Source organism: Erythrolamprus reginae, chromosome Z (assembly GCF_031021105.1).
Source record: "Erythrolamprus reginae isolate rEryReg1 chromosome Z, rEryReg1.hap1, whole genome shotgun sequence".
NCBI lineage: Eukaryota > Metazoa > Chordata > Lepidosauria > Squamata > Dipsadidae > Erythrolamprus > Erythrolamprus reginae.
Window position 1 is genome coordinate 99,852,044 of NC_091963.1, and position 17,753 is coordinate 99,869,796.

Here is a 17,753-nt window from a genome sequence, read left to right on the forward strand (position 1 = left end):
TGTTCAATCAAACCTACTAATTTAAAGATGAAAATTGATGAACAAAGTCCTCTAAGCTTACTGTTTAGATAATTCCTTTTTTAATTCATGTAAAGGCCAAGCTGAACCTCCAAGATTCACATAAACGTCTTGTTCTTAAATTATGTAACATTATGGAAAAAACTACTACTTCCTAAGTACTCTAAAATGGTCTTAGAAAATGATTTCCAATAAAAGATTAACAAAAAGATTAATTATCTAAAGTGGAATAAGGTATGAAATGTAAACTAGTAGCTTCTTCTTTGGCTCAAGATAAAGAATTTCTTTTGAAATTGCTTCATAGATGGTGTTTTTAAAAATAGCAATAAGAAAATATATCAATAATTAATAAGAAAATCTCATATTTATATTCAAATACTGTATATAAAGAAAATTAAACATATTTTAATGTATGGTAGGTTTTTCCCATTTGTTCTGGGTTGTTCTTGGAGGTTTCAAAAGTTCTGAATCAAATACTATATTTTTTTGCACTATAAGATGCTCCGGATCACAAGAAACACCTAGCTTTTGGGGAGGAAAACAAGAAACAAAATTCTGCCTCTGCCTCCCAGCAATTTGCCTTTTTACAGCAAACAGCAAGGTAAGTTTCAGCACAGCCTGATTAGCACAATCAAGTGAATGGCAGTTGGATCTGCCTTCTGGAATATCGCTGATAAGCTGTTTCAGGCTGCAGGGATTGCACCTGCCCATTTCCGCCACCAGCCATTGCCCTGCCATCACTGCCTCCATGTGCCATTGCCTGGAATGGGCTGAAAATGAAACACACAGAGACTGAAAATGGGCGTGTATAGGTGGTGTTAGGTAGCAATGATGATCCCACTTGGGACAGCTGATCAGCAGTATTCCAGAAGGCCATCCAATCTCCAATCAGCTGCTCGTGCTAAATCAGGCTGTGCTGAAGCTGACCAGACTGCTTGTTGTTTGCTGCAAGGAGACAAATTGCTGGGAAGCAGAGGCCGAAGGGTGGGGATTGGCAGGGCTTTGGTAATAATCCTTCTGTAAGACACACAAACATTTCCACCCACTCTTTTTTGGGGGGGGGGCTGTGTTTTATAACCCCCAAAATACAGTAATTAATGAGATTTTTGCTTTGCTGAACATATTTCTGGATTCAATGCATATATTTGCTGACAGGCCTGGGGGGTGTAAACGTAACATCTGATGTCCAAATTTTATTTGATTAATATGTATGTTGTTTTAGATTGGATTCAGGGTTTCTATAGTTTATTTTAATAGGGTTGTTAATTGGTGTTTATAATTATAATCTTTTTATTATTGTATTGTGTTGTGTTGTATTGGTGTTGTAAGCCGCCCTGAGTCCTGTGGGATTGGGCGGCATATAAGTCGAATACATTAAATTAAACATTCTGTTTAAAAAACCAGTTATCCTTTTTTCTGACTGCTGACTGAATATCTATAACTAAACACCAGAAAGATAAACATATGTAACTGGAGCTCTGGTTTCAGAACATTTGGCACATTGCCATAAAAGAGAAACTGCCTTACATTATTTGCTTCATACTTTTTATTTATTTTATTTATTTATTCTTTGTCCAATATACAATACATATGGAAGAGAATAGACATTAAGTAATATATATGATGATAGAAAGTAAAAAGAAGAGAAGTAGATGGGAGGGAGAGAGTATATATGATATAAGAGATAAGGAGAGAATATATATAGATATAGATATATAGATATAGATAAGGAGAGAATATATATGACATATGAGATAAGGAAAGACAATTGGACAGGGGACGATAGGCACATCAGTGCACTTATATACGCCCCTTACTGGCCTCTTAGGAACCTGGAGAGGTCAATCGTGGAGAGTCTAAGGGAGAAGTGTTGGGGGTTGGGAGTTGACACTATTGAGTCCGGTAATGAGTTCCACGCTTCGACAACTCGATTGTTAAAGTCATATTTTTTACAGTCAAGTTTGGAGCGGTTAATATTAAATTTGAATCTGTTGTGTGCTCTTGTGTTGTTGCGGTTGAAGCTGAAGTAATCATTGACCGGAAGGACGTTGCAGCATATGATCTTGTGGGCAATACTTAAATCGTGTTTTAGGCGCCGAAGTTCTAAGCTTTCAAGACCCAGGATAGATAGTCTATTTTCGTAGGGTATTCTGTTTCGAGTAGAGGAGTGAAGGGCTCTTCTGGTGAAATATCTTTGGACGTTTTCGAGAGTGTTGATGTCTGAGATGTGGTATGGGTTCCAGTAAGATGAGCTGTATTCGAGAATGGGTCTGGCATAGGTTTTGTAGGCTCTAGTCAGTAGTGTGAGATTGCCAGAGCAGAAGCTACGTAGGATCAGATTAACAACTCTGGAAGCCTTTTTGGCGGTATTGTTGCAGTGGGCTTTAGCACTTAGGTCGTTTGATATTAGTATTCCAAGGTCTTTTACTGAGTGTGGGTTGGCTGCGAGAATTTGTTTATTCAGTTCATATGCGAAGTTTGGATTCTTTTTGCCGATGTGGAGGGTAGAGCATTTGTTGGTTGATATTGGAAGTTGCCAGTCTGAAACATATTGGAAGTTGCCAATCTGAAACAAAGTCAAGGTCTTTTTGGAGAGTGTGTTGTCAGTGGTGTTGAATAGTTTCACATCCTCGGCAAAAAGCACACAGTTGCTTATGATATTATCACAGAGGTCATTGATGTATAGGATGAAAAGAGTAGGACCTAGTACACTGCCTTGGGGAATGCCGCTTTTGACAGGGACGGGGGTGGAAATGGCGCTTCCGATTTTGACAACTTGTTGCCTGTTTGACAGGAATGCAGTAATCCAGTTGTGGAGGAGTCCTGAGATGCCATAGGATTTGAGTTTTAGGAGAAGTTTGTCGTGAACTACTGAGTCAAAGGCTTTGCAGAAGTCGATATAAATTGCATCGATGGATTTTCCTTGATCAAGATGGGTAGTCCAGATGTTTTTGCAGTGAAGTAGTTGTAGGTTGCAGGATAGTTTCTTTCTGAATCCAAATTGTTTTTTTGATAGTAGGTTATTAGATTCTAAGTAAAGGGTGATTGATCGATTTATAATTGATTCCATGATTTTACAAGGGACGCAGCATAGTGATATTGGTCTGTAGTTGTCAACTAGTGATGGGTCTCCTTTTTTGAAAATGGGGATGACTACTGCTTTTGACCACAGCTTGGGGAGAGTGCTGGTCCTGAAGGATTGCTTTTCTCTGCAGTATTCAGTCGTTAGAACTTCTCCCCTCAGGATCTTTGAAATTCCTTATGGTTTCTTTGCAATTTCTTATGGCTTTTCTCTCAGAAAATCTCCCCTCCAAGGAGCTGCAGTCGCTGCCTCTTCCCTCTTCATGTATATTAGCAGGAGCTGCCAGTTCTGTGGGCTTTCTTTAATATATGATCTGATTTTACTCTTTATGTTGATCAAGAGAACTCTGATTGATTTGTCATACTGAACTGTTCTTTATATTTTTTACCTCCTTGCAGAGAAATTGGAGAGGAAGGGATTACAAGAGAATAAACAGTCACACAATGGGGACTATACATAAGAAGCAGTGCACTGGAAGCCCATGCACCCTCTAATTTCAGCTAGAAAGTACCATCTCAGTCAATTCAACAAGTTGCCTGATTCAATTGTGTCTGCCTTTATATGTATTTGTTTTTGAATAAACCAAGAAAGGCAATTTTGTATCTTAGAAGAAGCAAAGTAAAGTAAAGGGACAAAGCATCTAAAACAACTACAGGAATGTACATTTGTTTACCCTCTTACTTATAATCAAAATCCTCTTTAGAGGGTCAGCTCTGGATACCCTTCCTGCTAAAATACAGTATGTGGCTAACCAAGTGCATGTCTTTCAGTAGTAGTCTCCTGACAAATGAATGTCAACCCAACTGAGGTACACCCAGCATTATGTCCATGGGTTTTTCAGTGCTTGTTAAAGGCTCATTATCCCAGACATTTTAAAGATCCTGCTGTGCTATTTTTAAATTCTGTAATATTAAAAAAAAATATTCTATATTTTTTTACTGTTATTGCTTTATCAGGCATGCTTTTGTCAACAATTTTAACCCTTTGAAAGAACCTTCTATTTGAACAGTTTGAATGGGCTACATACAGTGATCCCCCGATTATCGTGATGGTTCCGTTCCAAGACCCCTCGCAATAATCGATAATTCGGGATGTAGTGGTGCGGAAGTAAAAACACCATCTGCGCATGCGCGCCCCTTTTTCCATGGCCGCACATGCGCAGATGGTGGAGTTTGCGTGTGGGCGGCAGGGAAGACCGGGGAAGGTTCCTTCGGCCGCCCAACAGCTGATCTGCTCCGCAGCGCGGCAGCAGCGAGGAGCCGAAGATGGGGTTTCCCCGTTGCCCAGGCAACGGGGAAACCCCATCTTCGGCTCCTCGCTGCTGCCGCGCTGCGGAGCAGATCAGCTGTTGGGCGGCCGAAGGAACCTTCCCCGGTCTTCCCGCCGCCCAGGCAAAGGGGAAACCCCAAGATCGCTTGCCGCTTGCCCGTCACCCGCTGGCCCGGCCGCTGGCCCGTTCGCCTGCCGCTGGCCCGTTCGCCCGCCCGCCTGCTCGCTTGCCCGCCCGCCTGCTCGCTTGCCCGCCCGCCTGCTCGCCGCTTGCCCGCCCGCCTGCTCGCTTGCCCGTTCGCCCGCCCGCCTGCTCGCCCGCCTGCCGCTTGCCCGTTCGCCCGCCCGCCTGCTCGCTTGCCCGTTCGCCCGCCCGCCCCCCTGCTCGCTTGCCCGTTCGCCCCGCCCGCCGCTTGCCCGTTTGCCCGCCCGCCTGCCGCTTGCCCGTTCGCCCCGCCCGCCTGCCGCTTGCCCGTCACCCCGCTCGCCCGGCTGCTCGCTTGCCGCTCAAGAGCAAGAGGGGGAGAGATAGAGAAAGAGAGAGAAGGAAAGAAAGAGATGAGAGAGGGAGGAAGAGAGTGTGAGAGAGGAAGAAGCAAGATAGAGAAAGAGAGAGAGAAAGAAAGATGAGAAAGGGAGTGACGTCATCGGGTGGAAAAATCGCGATATAGCGATTCGCAATGATCGGGATCGCGAAACTCGGGGGATCACTGTATTGCTTTAAAATAAAAATATATCTATATCAAAAGAAACAACCTTCCTTCTAACTTCCTCTTCTACTTAGATTAATGCATCCTCTCAAATTTGCTTGTTACATTAGAGGTTTTCTTTTCTACTGTTATAAACAATCCTCCCTTAGAACATTTAACTGTTTGCTCTATTAAAAAGCTTTGTCTATCTATTAATTAACTAGTTTATCTCTCACTGTAGGAAGCAATTTTGAACTAAGGAAGAAAAAACATTTTATTTTCTGAAGTTTATGCAAACGGGATAGATGTCAGATAAAGAATCCCAGAACTAAGAGAGCTTTTGGAAGTCTACTGTCTAGATACAAACAGACAACTGCTGACAGATGGCTGTCATATTGTTGCTTAGATACATGTAGCAAAGTAAAGTACATAACTGCTTGAGGCAAATACCCCAAATGTTTTATTCTTGGAAATGAAGGATAAGGTTTTTTCTCTGTTCATCTTTCTTTTTGAAATGACATAACTCTCATATTATAAAAATAGCTTACAATTCCAATATTCCCTAAAGAAAACATGAATATGTTTTCCAAAGTTAAAAACATACCTGGGCCAGTATTTTGTAAACAGGCTCAAGAACAAATTCCACAAAGCTTCGCTGGGAACTACTTGTTGGTGCTTTTTTAGTGAATTTTCTCCTAGAATATACAAAAGTATACATAACAGAACATGCATGACACTTCAAAATCCTATTCTGGTGTTGTGCCAAGATCCTTAGGAACATTATAGCCATGTCTCAAAGTAACTCCAAAAAAACTCAAAAATGCTCCCATTTTATTTTCCCAACCATACCAATCAGAGCAAGTGTTACAATTTCATTCATCGACCCTCCACCATGCATTGCTGGTGAACATCCGATTAGTGAAATTGGAGATTAGATACCAGGTGGAATGCAGCTATCAAAATCTCTCCTGAAGTGACTTAGGTTCTGAATATCCGAGAAAGCAGTTTGACTTGCTTGTCAGAGTAACCATAACCAGAAATGTATTTGTTCATACATATACCTCAATCACTGTTTGGTTTGGCACAGCAACCAAACAGGACAGGTACAGACATTAACATATAATTATGACTGTTGAAAAAAACAATTGCAACAAGCCTGCCTTCCCTTGAGGATCTGTATACTGCACAAACCAGAAAGAGGATTGACAAAGTATGTATAGACCCCTCATATCCTGGACATAATTTATTTCAACTTCTCCTTTCAGGATGCCATTATAGAGCATTGCATGACAAAACACCCTAATTTTCCCCGTGTCATCACACCTCTGAACACTTAATTCCCACAGCACTGTCTCATTTCTCATGTTCTCTCATCTTTATTATCTTCTCTTATTAGTTTCTTGTGGTTTATTTTATAATTTATGATTAATTATTGTTCACTATAATTATAACCTATGACTTGATGTTTATATGTACCTGAGAAAATTTCCTTGTGTGTCCGATTACCCTTGGCCAATAAAGAATTCAATTTAATTCAATTTCTATTCTAACATTCTAACTCAATTTTGCATGGATGTGCAGTCACAGAAGATAACTTTTTCGTTCCCTCTCATAGACCAAGATATCCATTCACTGTATTTCAGTGAGGCAAACCTTTTAGGCAACCAAGTACCCAAACTGGAATGCATGTGCATGTGTGTAAATGTGCGCATGCCAGAGCACTGGAAATCCAATGAACAGCTAGCCGGCATGTGCATCCCAGTTTTTTTGGCCATTCTTGGTTGTTTTCAGGTGTTTTGGGGCCATTTTCAAAAATGTTGTACACACATGCACAGTTTGGGTACTTGGTTGCCTAAAAGGTTTGCCTCACTGAAATACAGTGAATGGATATCTTGGAAATCAGAAGAGCAGCTGGCAATGGTACATGTGTCCAAAGAGAGGGCTCTGTGTGCCACCTCTGGCACAGGTGCCTTAAATTCACCATCACAGCCCTATTTAGTCATCATGTCAGCAAAAATACTACAAACTGTCTCTTGCTGATTGTTTCTACCTTTTGGTGTTGAACCAATATGCCTAGGTACATTCTAGTCATTTCTTAAAAGAAACTGGAAAGCAAAACTTAACAACCCCCATTTTATTCTCCAATTCAATCTGATTCGCTAAGGAGCGTTGACTAACAATGAGAGCCTTTTTTGCTATGGCACCCAGACTCTGGAATATCATACACCCCCCCCCCCCCCCCGAGATCAGATTGTCTGTGTCCCTATTGGCCTTGAAGACATGATTTCACACTCAAGCCTGGGACACAGATGTGTAACAGAACCCAGTTCTTGGTTGAGTGATCATTAAAAAACGCAACCCTGAGCTCCTGTGTTTTATCTTTTTTACATGTGCTTTTAATTTTTTAATATTGTTCATTGGGCAATCATATAAATCTAATAAAATAAATAGATAATAAAAGTTAGTTGCTCCTTACGTCTTGGGGTTGAAATAGATATCTCCCCACAGTCGCTTAGCAAACTCCTGGTAATTGATGTCTCCTGTAACAAGCAGAAAGAATTGCGGTCTCATTTCAGTTCTAACAATCTGTACAATAGCCAATTTCCAGTAGTTTTTCCTCTCTTACACTCTAATGTGATGAGAAAATGAAGCAGAATTTAATGAGGAACTGCATTGAAAACAGACATGCTGTGGCTTGAGGATGAAAGTTCTGAAGATACCATAGAATCTAAATTCTTCTTTTGAATATCTATCTTGAAAATCTTGAAATGCCTCAATAAGTAATCGAGCAATTTACAAAAAGTTGCAACTCTTCATCATGCATGTTGCAGCAGACCATATTTAGCCCTTCTGTGCTTAACGAAGGAAGCAACCTAGGATTAGAAGCCTGTGTGCATTCCGTTTGAATCTTTTTTAGTAGTGGCACTTCCCTGCCCATCACAACTTGAGATACAGCATTATTAACTGAAACTGAATATTACAAATCCAAATATAAGGCTGCTTATTGATTACAAGGGGAAATTAGGTGTCTGGATGGCAAGTGAGGAAACAAAGTGAGACCCTTTGAGACCACTGAGACTATTTAGCTGTCTGCAAGAGTATAAATCCTTCTATTCCTTCTATTTTCCACCACCCAGTCTAAGCTGAAGAAGCTTCTTGGATAAGAATGAAAATGTCTTCCAAGAAAAACCAGAAAGTCCAGTTGCCTCTTCAAAAAGCACCTTTGGGACAACTTTTACCTGGGTGACTGGGAAACTCCATAAGCACTGAACAAACTGAGAGAATGCTAAAGTGATTTAATAAATAAGGAAAAAAATAGAGGGAAGTGTGATAATTCAAGAGACCAATATACATAGGTGCAGAAGATCAGAATGGTCAGTTTGCATTTGTATATGCACATACAGTGGTACCTCTTCTTATGAACTTAATTCGCTCCGTGACCAGGTCCGTAAGTAGAAAAGTTCATAAGAAGAAACAATTTTTCCCATAGGAATCAATGTAAAAGCGAACAATGCGTGCAATCCCAAAACTCACCCCTTTTGCCTTATTACTGCTGGCATTCGGATCCTTGTTCGGGGGCAGGTGGAAGGGGGGGAAGACAGCTGAGGCTGCCCAGAGGGTGGATTGACATGCGCGGGAAGCTGCCTGGCTTCCACCCTCCTTGAAAGTTTGCAGCGGCGACGGCAAAGGAGAATCCCGGCGCTTCGGCTTCAGACAAGGCTCCCTGGCTCCGTGCCTGGCACCAGAGCGGGCAGGGAGAGCCTGGCTTGTCTGCCCGCTTTCGGCCAAGGAGAGTTGGGAACCAAGTCATATGCCAGCCAGCAGAAGACACCGAAGCAGGGACCAAGCGGCTGGGTGAGATGCCCCCCTTTCTCCTCCTCCTCTGGAGCCCGCAGGGACAGCCATGCTCCCTTTTGTCTCCACCAGCCAAAGAAGTGGTGGCCAGTTGAACTTGTGGCCCAGAGTCCTAATCCGGCCGCCGCTTTGCCTCCCTCCGCCTGATCCTCGGCAGCTCCGGCGACCCTGCGTAGCTTCTATGTCCGGGAGAAACTGCTCCGAATCTTCCTTGCACCTCCTGCCCATTGGCCGGTTGAACTGCAACTGCTGCCCGACAGGACCCTCCAAAGCCGCCCCGGCCGCACCTGCCTCCCCCCCCCCTTGCCTGGCGGGTGACGAAGCGCTGCCATAGCTCCGTTCCCGGCTGCCTTGAGTGGAGCTGAGGGGGCTTCTGAGGGGAGGCTCAGAGAAGCAGGGAGCTGCCGACTCGGCTTGGGGGCGCTAAGGAGGAGTGACTCCAGACCTCAAGCCGGAAATCCCCCCAAGTGCTTCATTGCCCGCTGGGCAAGGGGGGGGAAGTAGTTGTGGCTGGGCCGGCTTCGGAAAGTCCTGGTGGGCAGCAGTTGCAATTCAACCGGCCGATGGGCAGGAGGGGCAAGGAGGACTTGGAGTGGTTTCCCCTGGACGAAGAAGCCGTGTAGGCTCGCTGGGGCTGCCGAGGATCAGGCGGAGGGAGGCAAAGCGGTGGCCAGATTAGGACTTCGGGCCGCAACTTCAACTGGCTGTCGCTTCTTTGGCCGGGGAGACAAAGGGGAGTATGTGGCTGTCCCCATGGGCTCCGGAGGAGGAGGAGGAGGAAGGGGGGCATCTTGCCCAGCCACTGGAAAGCAAAGGGAAAATCTCAGGTGCTTCAGCTGGCAACCGTCAATGTTGGCAGTCTGGTGGCGGGGAATCCTGGCAGGGGCGGCAAGCAAATGGGAAATCCCGGCGGTGGCAGTCAGAAGGCAGGAGAATCCCTGCGGCAGTAAGAGAGGGCACGCACCTGGGCTCGGGTTTGTAAGGTGAAAATGGTTCTTAAGAAGAGGCAAACAAATCTTAAACACCGGGTTTGTATCTCAAAAAGTTCATATGTAGAGGCATTCGTAAGTAGAAGCACCACTGTATCATGTAAATATATATTATAAATGGGTAATAGGTAAATTCCTCCATTTAAGAATACTTAAATGAGGTTATGACAGAAGATAGAAGTTCTTATTCAATAATAGTTCTATAGCTCTCAAGTGTTCCTATATGGAATGTATAGAGTTAAGGGGGAAAAAGATAAAAAATAGACAATCAACAGACGTTCAGGGGGAAATGCTTCAAATTTCAGATTACAAAATAATAGTATATTAAAATTTCCAAAAGTCATTTGCAAATCCCTATTATTTTGTTATCAGAACACCAGTTTGAAAGATCTCCTAAATGTTTGCTGAGCAGCTTTTGGAGCTTGTTTTTCACTTTAAAATGGACAGATAGTTAATTAAAATATTCTTATCAAAATAGCAATACTTTCTAGTAAATTTTAGTAGTGAGAGATGACCCTCTGAAAACATGCTGCTCACTAAGCAATGAACAGAATATCAGCACTGTTTCTCAGGGAGCATCATTGTGAAGAATGTACGCCCCAGCCTTTAAAATCTACATATGCTAAACTATATGACTCTGGGAGATTATAAATAAATGATACAAGGATCATTTATTTATCCAAGTAAAGTTTTCTTTAGGAATTGTTACTGGAACAGCAGACAAGCCAGATTCCTCTCTCTGCTACTTTCAAACTATACAGCTCTATCAGGGGAAAGCCTCTACTGCTTGGCTTGTTTGAGTGGGATTTAACATTTGCAACTGGTAAATCTAAATACATATAGACAATCCATACATCAACACTGAAAATATATATATATATAACAAACACATACTTGGACTAAGAACATAGGGATTTTGCAATAGGATTATCCTTTTAGATAAGAGGGTGTCTTAACATAGTTGACAGAGTTATTTTATCCAACGCTTACCATACATGTCAGCATATATCTTGGCAAAGGAACCCAGTGTGAAACAAATGCTATACTGAGAACTGGCAAAACAGACATTGCCCAAAAGAGGTGAAAGGATCAGGTTCTCATCTGTGGAATACATGCTGAAAACAAGAAAATATAGTATCAAACAACTTCATCAAGAGAAACAGTAAGATCATAAGATAAATACGAACTCACATTAAATCTTTTTACCAAAAGCTTTTTATTTTGAATTAATTCATGTCAAGTTGCTAACTAAAAGTTTTATTCAGTGAATCCGAGATGTAAGGGCACATGTTTACAGCAATAAGAAGTAAAATTACATGAACATAAAATGAATTACATTCTAGGTGTAATTTTAAAATCATTGTTAAAACCCCCCACAAATATTTAAAAACAGAATTTTTTAAATTCAACATTATAAAAATTTGATGTTTAAGGAAGTCTGATGTTCCGAATGTATTAAATATTGAGGCAGTGGGATTCAAGCGTATCTATTATAAGCAGTCATTTATGTACCTGATTAAGCCATTGACTTCATCCACTATGTGCCGCAGCTTATAATAGGCATCAGTAGGTGGCAGCTTCAGTTCTAATATCAGACGATCAATCTTGTTAATACACACGGTCACTGCCAATCTTTCCTGTACTGCATGCTTGATTAACCGCTCAGTGTTCAACATGACCTAAAGGGAGAGATAAAAGATAAGGGCATCAGAGAAGGCTTGAAGAATAAAACAGTGAATCTTATCTGGTGGAAGAGCAGCCTATATAAAAAGTATGCTCAACTGTAAGCTTGCCTGTCTGATCGATATATCTATCAATCTAATATAAATTTTGAAATAAAAATGCAACAATGACTTATCACAAAACAAATCTCTATACCACATAAAATATCAGCCAATGACAGTTTATATTTTATAATATAAACTGTCATTATATTTTATAATACACTGACACCAAAGGCTATGCAAACACAGAGAAAAGGATAACATTACCACCACCACCACCCCAAAAAAAGAAAGCTATTTATATAACCTTCTCTATTTCTGCACTGAACAATCTTTACCCTTGGATAAAACCTCAGATCGAGCTAACTATTCAAATGACTCAAAAGGAAGAGGAAGAAAGACACTGGGGTATGTAGCTTGTAGTCTTTCCTTGAAACTGTGAGAATAGAGATTTTAGAAACCATCTTGAGGATCGAATGCTGGATTGCTTAAAAAATTCCATATACATTTTAATAATGTAACTCAAATGTTTCCAGCTTTTCTTGCTTCAAGATTCTCTTAGCATCTTAGTCATTTTTTCATAGTATCCTAGGTCAAAATTGTAAACTAGGCTGGAAGCTTCCTTCTTTCAGAATTTTATTTTTTTGGGGGGTAGGGGGAATGAATCGCTGTTGTTCCTTTCTGTCTAATCCAAAGAAGGCAACCCTTTTTCTGGTTGTGTGCCAAAAGTGTGTGTGTGCCCGCAATAACATACAAGCATGCTCGCATTCACAATGGAATGCGTGCCCATCTGCACATGCGAACACACATGTGCACTTTTCCACACATTTTGGGCCTGGAAAGCCTCTTGCACAAAGCTTCGCCAGCGCGAACAGTCTGCTGCTGCTGCTGCTTGTCATCCTCCTGCCAGCCTTGTGCTCCACAGCATCCAGCATGGCCATTTGTGCTGGCAAATGTTGGTGCCTTAGACTTCTTTTAAAGGAGCATTCTTGGCCAGTGCGCCCATTACCACTTACCACAGCCACCGGGGAAGCAGCAGTGTGAGGACTGCCATGCCAGGTGCGAAGGGGTGGGGGTGGCAGGAACAGCAGGCTGGGGTTTCCCTCCCATCCTGCCAGAGGTTTTTGTCCTTTCCAGACCAGCTCCAACCAAGCTGTGCACAAATGCCAGCAGCTTCTGCGCCTGGGTGCAGAGGAGGGTGAAGAGCCAGTAATAAACAGCATGCAAGTAGAGAGGAAGAGCTTTTCGTGCCCCCAGCTCATTTCACTGCAGAAAGCGGGCGTTTGGAAGAGCTTGGAGGGCGGGCTCCTTTTGAGAGTGCAATCAATGTTGGCTCGCATAATTCATAATTTGTGCACAGCTTGCTTGAAGCTGGTCTGGAAAAAAAATCAATAGCCAATTAGGCAGGGCTCGTCCCACCCAGGTCCCTCCAAATGGGTCTCCCTACGTAGACTCCCTGCTGAACTACCCCAGTTTTTGCCCACCCCAAAAGAGCCCATCCTCCAATCTCTTCCGAGCACAGCCTCTTTCCTGCACAAATGAGCTGGAGCGCAAAAAGTGCTGTCCCTCTCCTTGCATGCTGTTACTGGCTCTGCAACCCCCCCCCCCAACTCCACCCCAAAACCAACAAGATGCTGCTACTTGGGTGCAGAGAGGGGAAGAGCTGGTAACAAATAGCATGCAGGTAGAGAAGAAGAACTTTTTGCATCCCTAGCTAATTTGCTGCAGAAAGTGGGAGCTTGGAAGAAACCGGAGGGCAGGTTCCTCTTGGATGGGCAAACACTGAAGTAGTTCAGCAGATCATCTTCCTGGAGCATGCGCAATGGGTGGCTGTTCTTCCAGTTTCTGGCAGAAGAGCAAAGGGCGACAGCTCTGCATGCCACTTCTGGCACATATGCCATAGATTCACCATAAAATGGGGCAAAACTCACTTAACAAATGTCTCACTCAGCAGCAGATTGAGGTTGTAAGTTGAGAACTACCTGTACTTGTTTTTCTTCAATACAGTGGTACCTCTACTTAAGAACGCCTCTAATTAAGAACTTTTATAGATAAGAACCAGGTGTTCAAGATTTTTTTTGCCTCTTCTTAAGAACCATTTTCTACTTAAGAACCCGAGCCTGGAAAAATTTCCCAGGAAATTTGAGAGTGGCCAGTTTCCTGACATTCCCCCTGGGTTTCTCTCTCTGGCACAGTGTATGGGAGGCAGCCTCGCGCCAGGTGTATTAGAAATGTGTGCTCCTCCTTGCTGCCTCAGAGTCCCTCTTTTTTACTTTAAGCCTTAAAGTTTTGGATTTTTTTGATTTCCCTCACCTCACCTTCTTTGTTCGGCAGTGACTGTCCTCCTCTTCTTCCTCCTCCCCCCACCCAAATTCTGAGCTTTTATTTCTTTCCTAATGGGTTTGCACGCATTATTTGCTTTTACAATGATTCCTATGGGAAAAATTGCTTCTACTTAAGAACTTTTCTACTTAAGAACCTGGGTAAAGAACAAATTAAGTTCTTAAATAGAGGTACCACTGTACTATGTCTTTTTTCAGTGAAGAGGAAAAACCTAGCCTAAGAGAACACACACACTCACCCCCTCAGCTGCATCAATGAAAAGTACCACACCATCAGAAATGCGAAGACCTGCTGTGACCTCATCAGAGAAGTTTACATGACCTTTAGGAGTAAAAAAAACACAATTAAAAATGACAAATCAGTGCATTTTTCCCTTAGGAAATAAGGTTAATAAGAACATGAGAAATCAATCTATTGTGCTTCAATAGCACTGAAGGCATTTTTTTTACATCCAATGGAAAACAGAGAATACTGCTGATATAAAAATATTCTTTAAAATATTTGCTGATTTTCAATGTCAGAAATTCATGGAAAAGACATTTCCATGAATCCGTGAACCTTGAAAAGGCTTAGCTTGGATTTGTTGTAGAAAGAAAATACAACAGACCAGAATAGATTTTTTTATTGGCCAAGTGTGATCAGACACACAAGGAATTTTTCACTGGTGCATATGCGCTTAGTGTACATAAAAGAAAAGATAAAATTGTTAGTCCTATGGTAGAATATCATCAGGCTTTATGTAAGTAAAACCTAAAATATAACCAATAATATCCCTAAGTTGCTTAGGGAAAAATAAACTAGCCTTTTAAAAATACCACTATTTTTAATCAATCCTTAAAATCAATGTAAGTCTCAAAGTACTAGCACCATTTTCTTTACACAAACCCAGAAGCCTGAAAAATTATGAGATAGTACAATCATGTGAAATCTAAACATTTGCTTCAAACCAATTTTAAAAGATGTTAAAATGTTAACATCTATATGAAGCCACTAAGTGAGGTAATCCAATAGTCTGATGAAATATCATCAGTATGTTGATGGTACCCATTTTTATATTGCCACTTCAAGCAGTATGAGAGACTGTCAAATGTCCTGTCACAGTGCTTGGCTTCTTAAAGGATCTGCAGGGGACTAAGATTGAACTTTAATGAGATGAATTTAAGAGAGGGGAAGAGAGGTTCTCTCTCAATGCCAATGAGATGACAATGCCACAGGGTCGCATTGTGGCTCCACGTCATAATGGGCTCCAGGAGGGGGGGGGATCCTGTCTCCCCCATTGTAAAGTGCACTAAATTTCACTGTGCTGCACAAAGCGCTGCTAGAGCAGTGGGAAGGCCATGGAGGCAGCAAAAGCAAATGTACCGCGACAAAGGCGGAATGCTGTTTCATGCAAAAGCAAGTAAGGCCCCAGCCATCGCCCCTGCCACAACATCCCTTTGTCACCCAGGGCACTGCAGCAAAGGGATGAAAGAGTCGCATGTGGCTCTGGAGCTACAGATTGCTGACACCTGCTCTAGAAATATCAAGTCCATTGTAGGAAGACCTGGAAGCAAAGTCAAAAGAGGAACCAACTTACAATCTCTATATAGCCACAAACAGATTAAGTCTTGAATTCCATTGTGCCTTATCTAACATCAAGATAGTACTAACCTTAGGTTGAATAGTCTTATGCATAGATATGGCTAGTAATAAATTAGTTTAAATACAGAAGTTTAATTGGAACTTCACGTTTGATCCTGATGTTTATTCCAGGCAGTCATCATCTGGTGGTTCTCTTTGGTTTATTACTTAAACTAGAACAGGTGGAGGCCATAGCTATGGGAACCTTTACTGAACTTTGGATAGTTCAAAAAGAATGAACTCATTTGATACAAAAGGATCTAGCCATCTGATTGGATTACTGCAATGTGCATTACATGGGATTGCCCTTGGAAAAATATTTGGAAATTACAACTGATCCAGAAGGCAATGGTCTGCATTCTTATTAATACCTAACATTGGCACTTTGTAACACAAATTCCGCAATTGATTGTGTTTTAGTGTACATTAATATGCTGATATTGAAGTATAAACACTTTAAAGGCATGCCTTAGCTCCTGTGTATGTACAGGACCGCCTTCTCCCAATTATATCAGCCAGGTCTAACAGATCTTGCAGGAAAGAGTGAAGAATGTGAACACTAGGCAACACTGTTTTCTTGTAATATTCCCATTGCTTTGGAAAGACCTCCTACTAGAAACCAATCTCACCTTCTTAATAACAATTTTAGGAAACTATTAAAATCAAATTATTTCAGCAATTATGATATAATTTTGCCAATTTAATTTCTTGAGTTATTTTTGTTACAACATTATACTCATTTATTTATTGTAATTTATGTGTTTTCTATGTAGATGTTTAAATTGTCATTTCACTGTAGTCCATTAAAGCTTGTTTGAATATGGCTGATATGAAACCAGCAATTTAAAATACAGAACTTCAAGAGATGCAGATGTCAAAAACTATATGTCATTAAGTATGAAAAACGTTGTTGTATGTCATATACAGATATACCACCACTTTAAGATTCTCTTTTTAAACATAGTAGAGTAAAAACATATTAGATCATTTTTTTGCTATTTTCTAAATCTTTTGATGATTCAACCTACCAGGCGTATCCATGACATTGAAGAGAAATGATTTGCCCTTGGTGTCTGGGAGGACAATGGTCACTGGTGTGCTTTTAATCCCAACACCTCTCTGAAATGAAAACAAGATCATGATAGGGATGGAAATAACTCTTTAGATAGAGGATAGCAAGAATCAGCAAAATTCTACATATTTCTAGGAATACTGAACATTTCTAGAATTCTAGGCACTGAATATTAAATTAAGAGATCTATTGTAAGGTATTTGACAACATGAAAACCTTTGAGTATCAAGGTAGATAATATTATGAGAGCTTGGAACCTTTCTTCTAGATTTCATTTTATAGGAAAGAATGGGAATAAAATTCCAGAGTTTCCTTATATTTATCCATTCTAAGTCAAATCAGATTCACCTTTCCTACAAAAAACCAAATAAAAGTAAAGAACAACCAAAATAATGTTGAATTACAACTTCTTCCTTCCTGGAAAAGCTAAACATTTCAAAACTTTAAATCTAAGGAAAAAAGGAAAGCAGAAGATAGAAACAGAAATGTATAGATTTATAAATGAAAAGGGAGAAAAGGAAGATGTTTACTTTAAATATTTATTGTCAGAAGATTCTGTTGAGATAAATGGAATTGCTTCCTTATGCAATATTTGTATAAAGAAAATATTAAATGTGGATTGGGATAGGGAACCTGCAGGATTTAAGATATTGCTGAAACAAAATTCTCACCAGCCTTGGTTTGCACAGCTATATCAGTTAGGATTACTGGGAATTATATTCCGGTAACAAGTGAAAACCTCCTGTTCCTTATTTCAAGCATTAGTTTTAGATTTAGGACCATTAACAGCAATAAGGGTATTTTATGAAGTTACAGGAATAACCTGATAGGTCACTATAAAATAAATAATGAATAACATTTATATTCTACCCAGCTCTTTTTTATATATGCTAGAATTAAAGTAAGACTTATTGTTGTCTGATTTTACATAGTGTTTTTAATATCTCAAAACATAGTAGGAATATAATGAAACAGTTAATTCAGGGCATTATGCAAGATGAAAAGAATCACAGATACAAAACTTCCAAAAACACACATAAATATACTTACTTCTTGCTCAGTGAATAGAATGTCTGTATAGCAAAGCTGAGA

The 17,753-nt window shown here is 40.9% G+C and overlaps 1 protein-coding gene across 2 annotated transcripts in view; it reads right to left on the reverse strand.

The window, feature by feature from the left end:
• The window catches only part of EFTUD2 (elongation factor Tu GTP binding domain containing 2), a 51,573-nt gene that overhangs the window by 21,693 nt on the left and 12,127 nt on the right, over positions 1-17,753 (reverse strand). For both annotated transcript variants that reach the window (XM_070729079.1, XM_070729080.1), the window contains exons 7-13: positions 17,712-17,747; positions 16,618-16,708; positions 14,208-14,290; positions 11,415-11,581; positions 10,893-11,017; positions 7,535-7,598; positions 5,663-5,753 (exon numbers count right to left, since the gene is read on the reverse strand). In XM_070729079.1, coding sequence (XP_070585180.1) covers positions 5,663-5,753; positions 7,535-7,598; positions 10,893-11,017; positions 11,415-11,581; positions 14,208-14,290; positions 16,618-16,708; positions 17,712-17,747 — 657 coding nt within the window. The remainder of the gene's footprint in view (positions 1-5,662; positions 5,754-7,534; positions 7,599-10,892; positions 11,018-11,414; positions 11,582-14,207; positions 14,291-16,617; positions 16,709-17,711; positions 17,748-17,753) is intronic.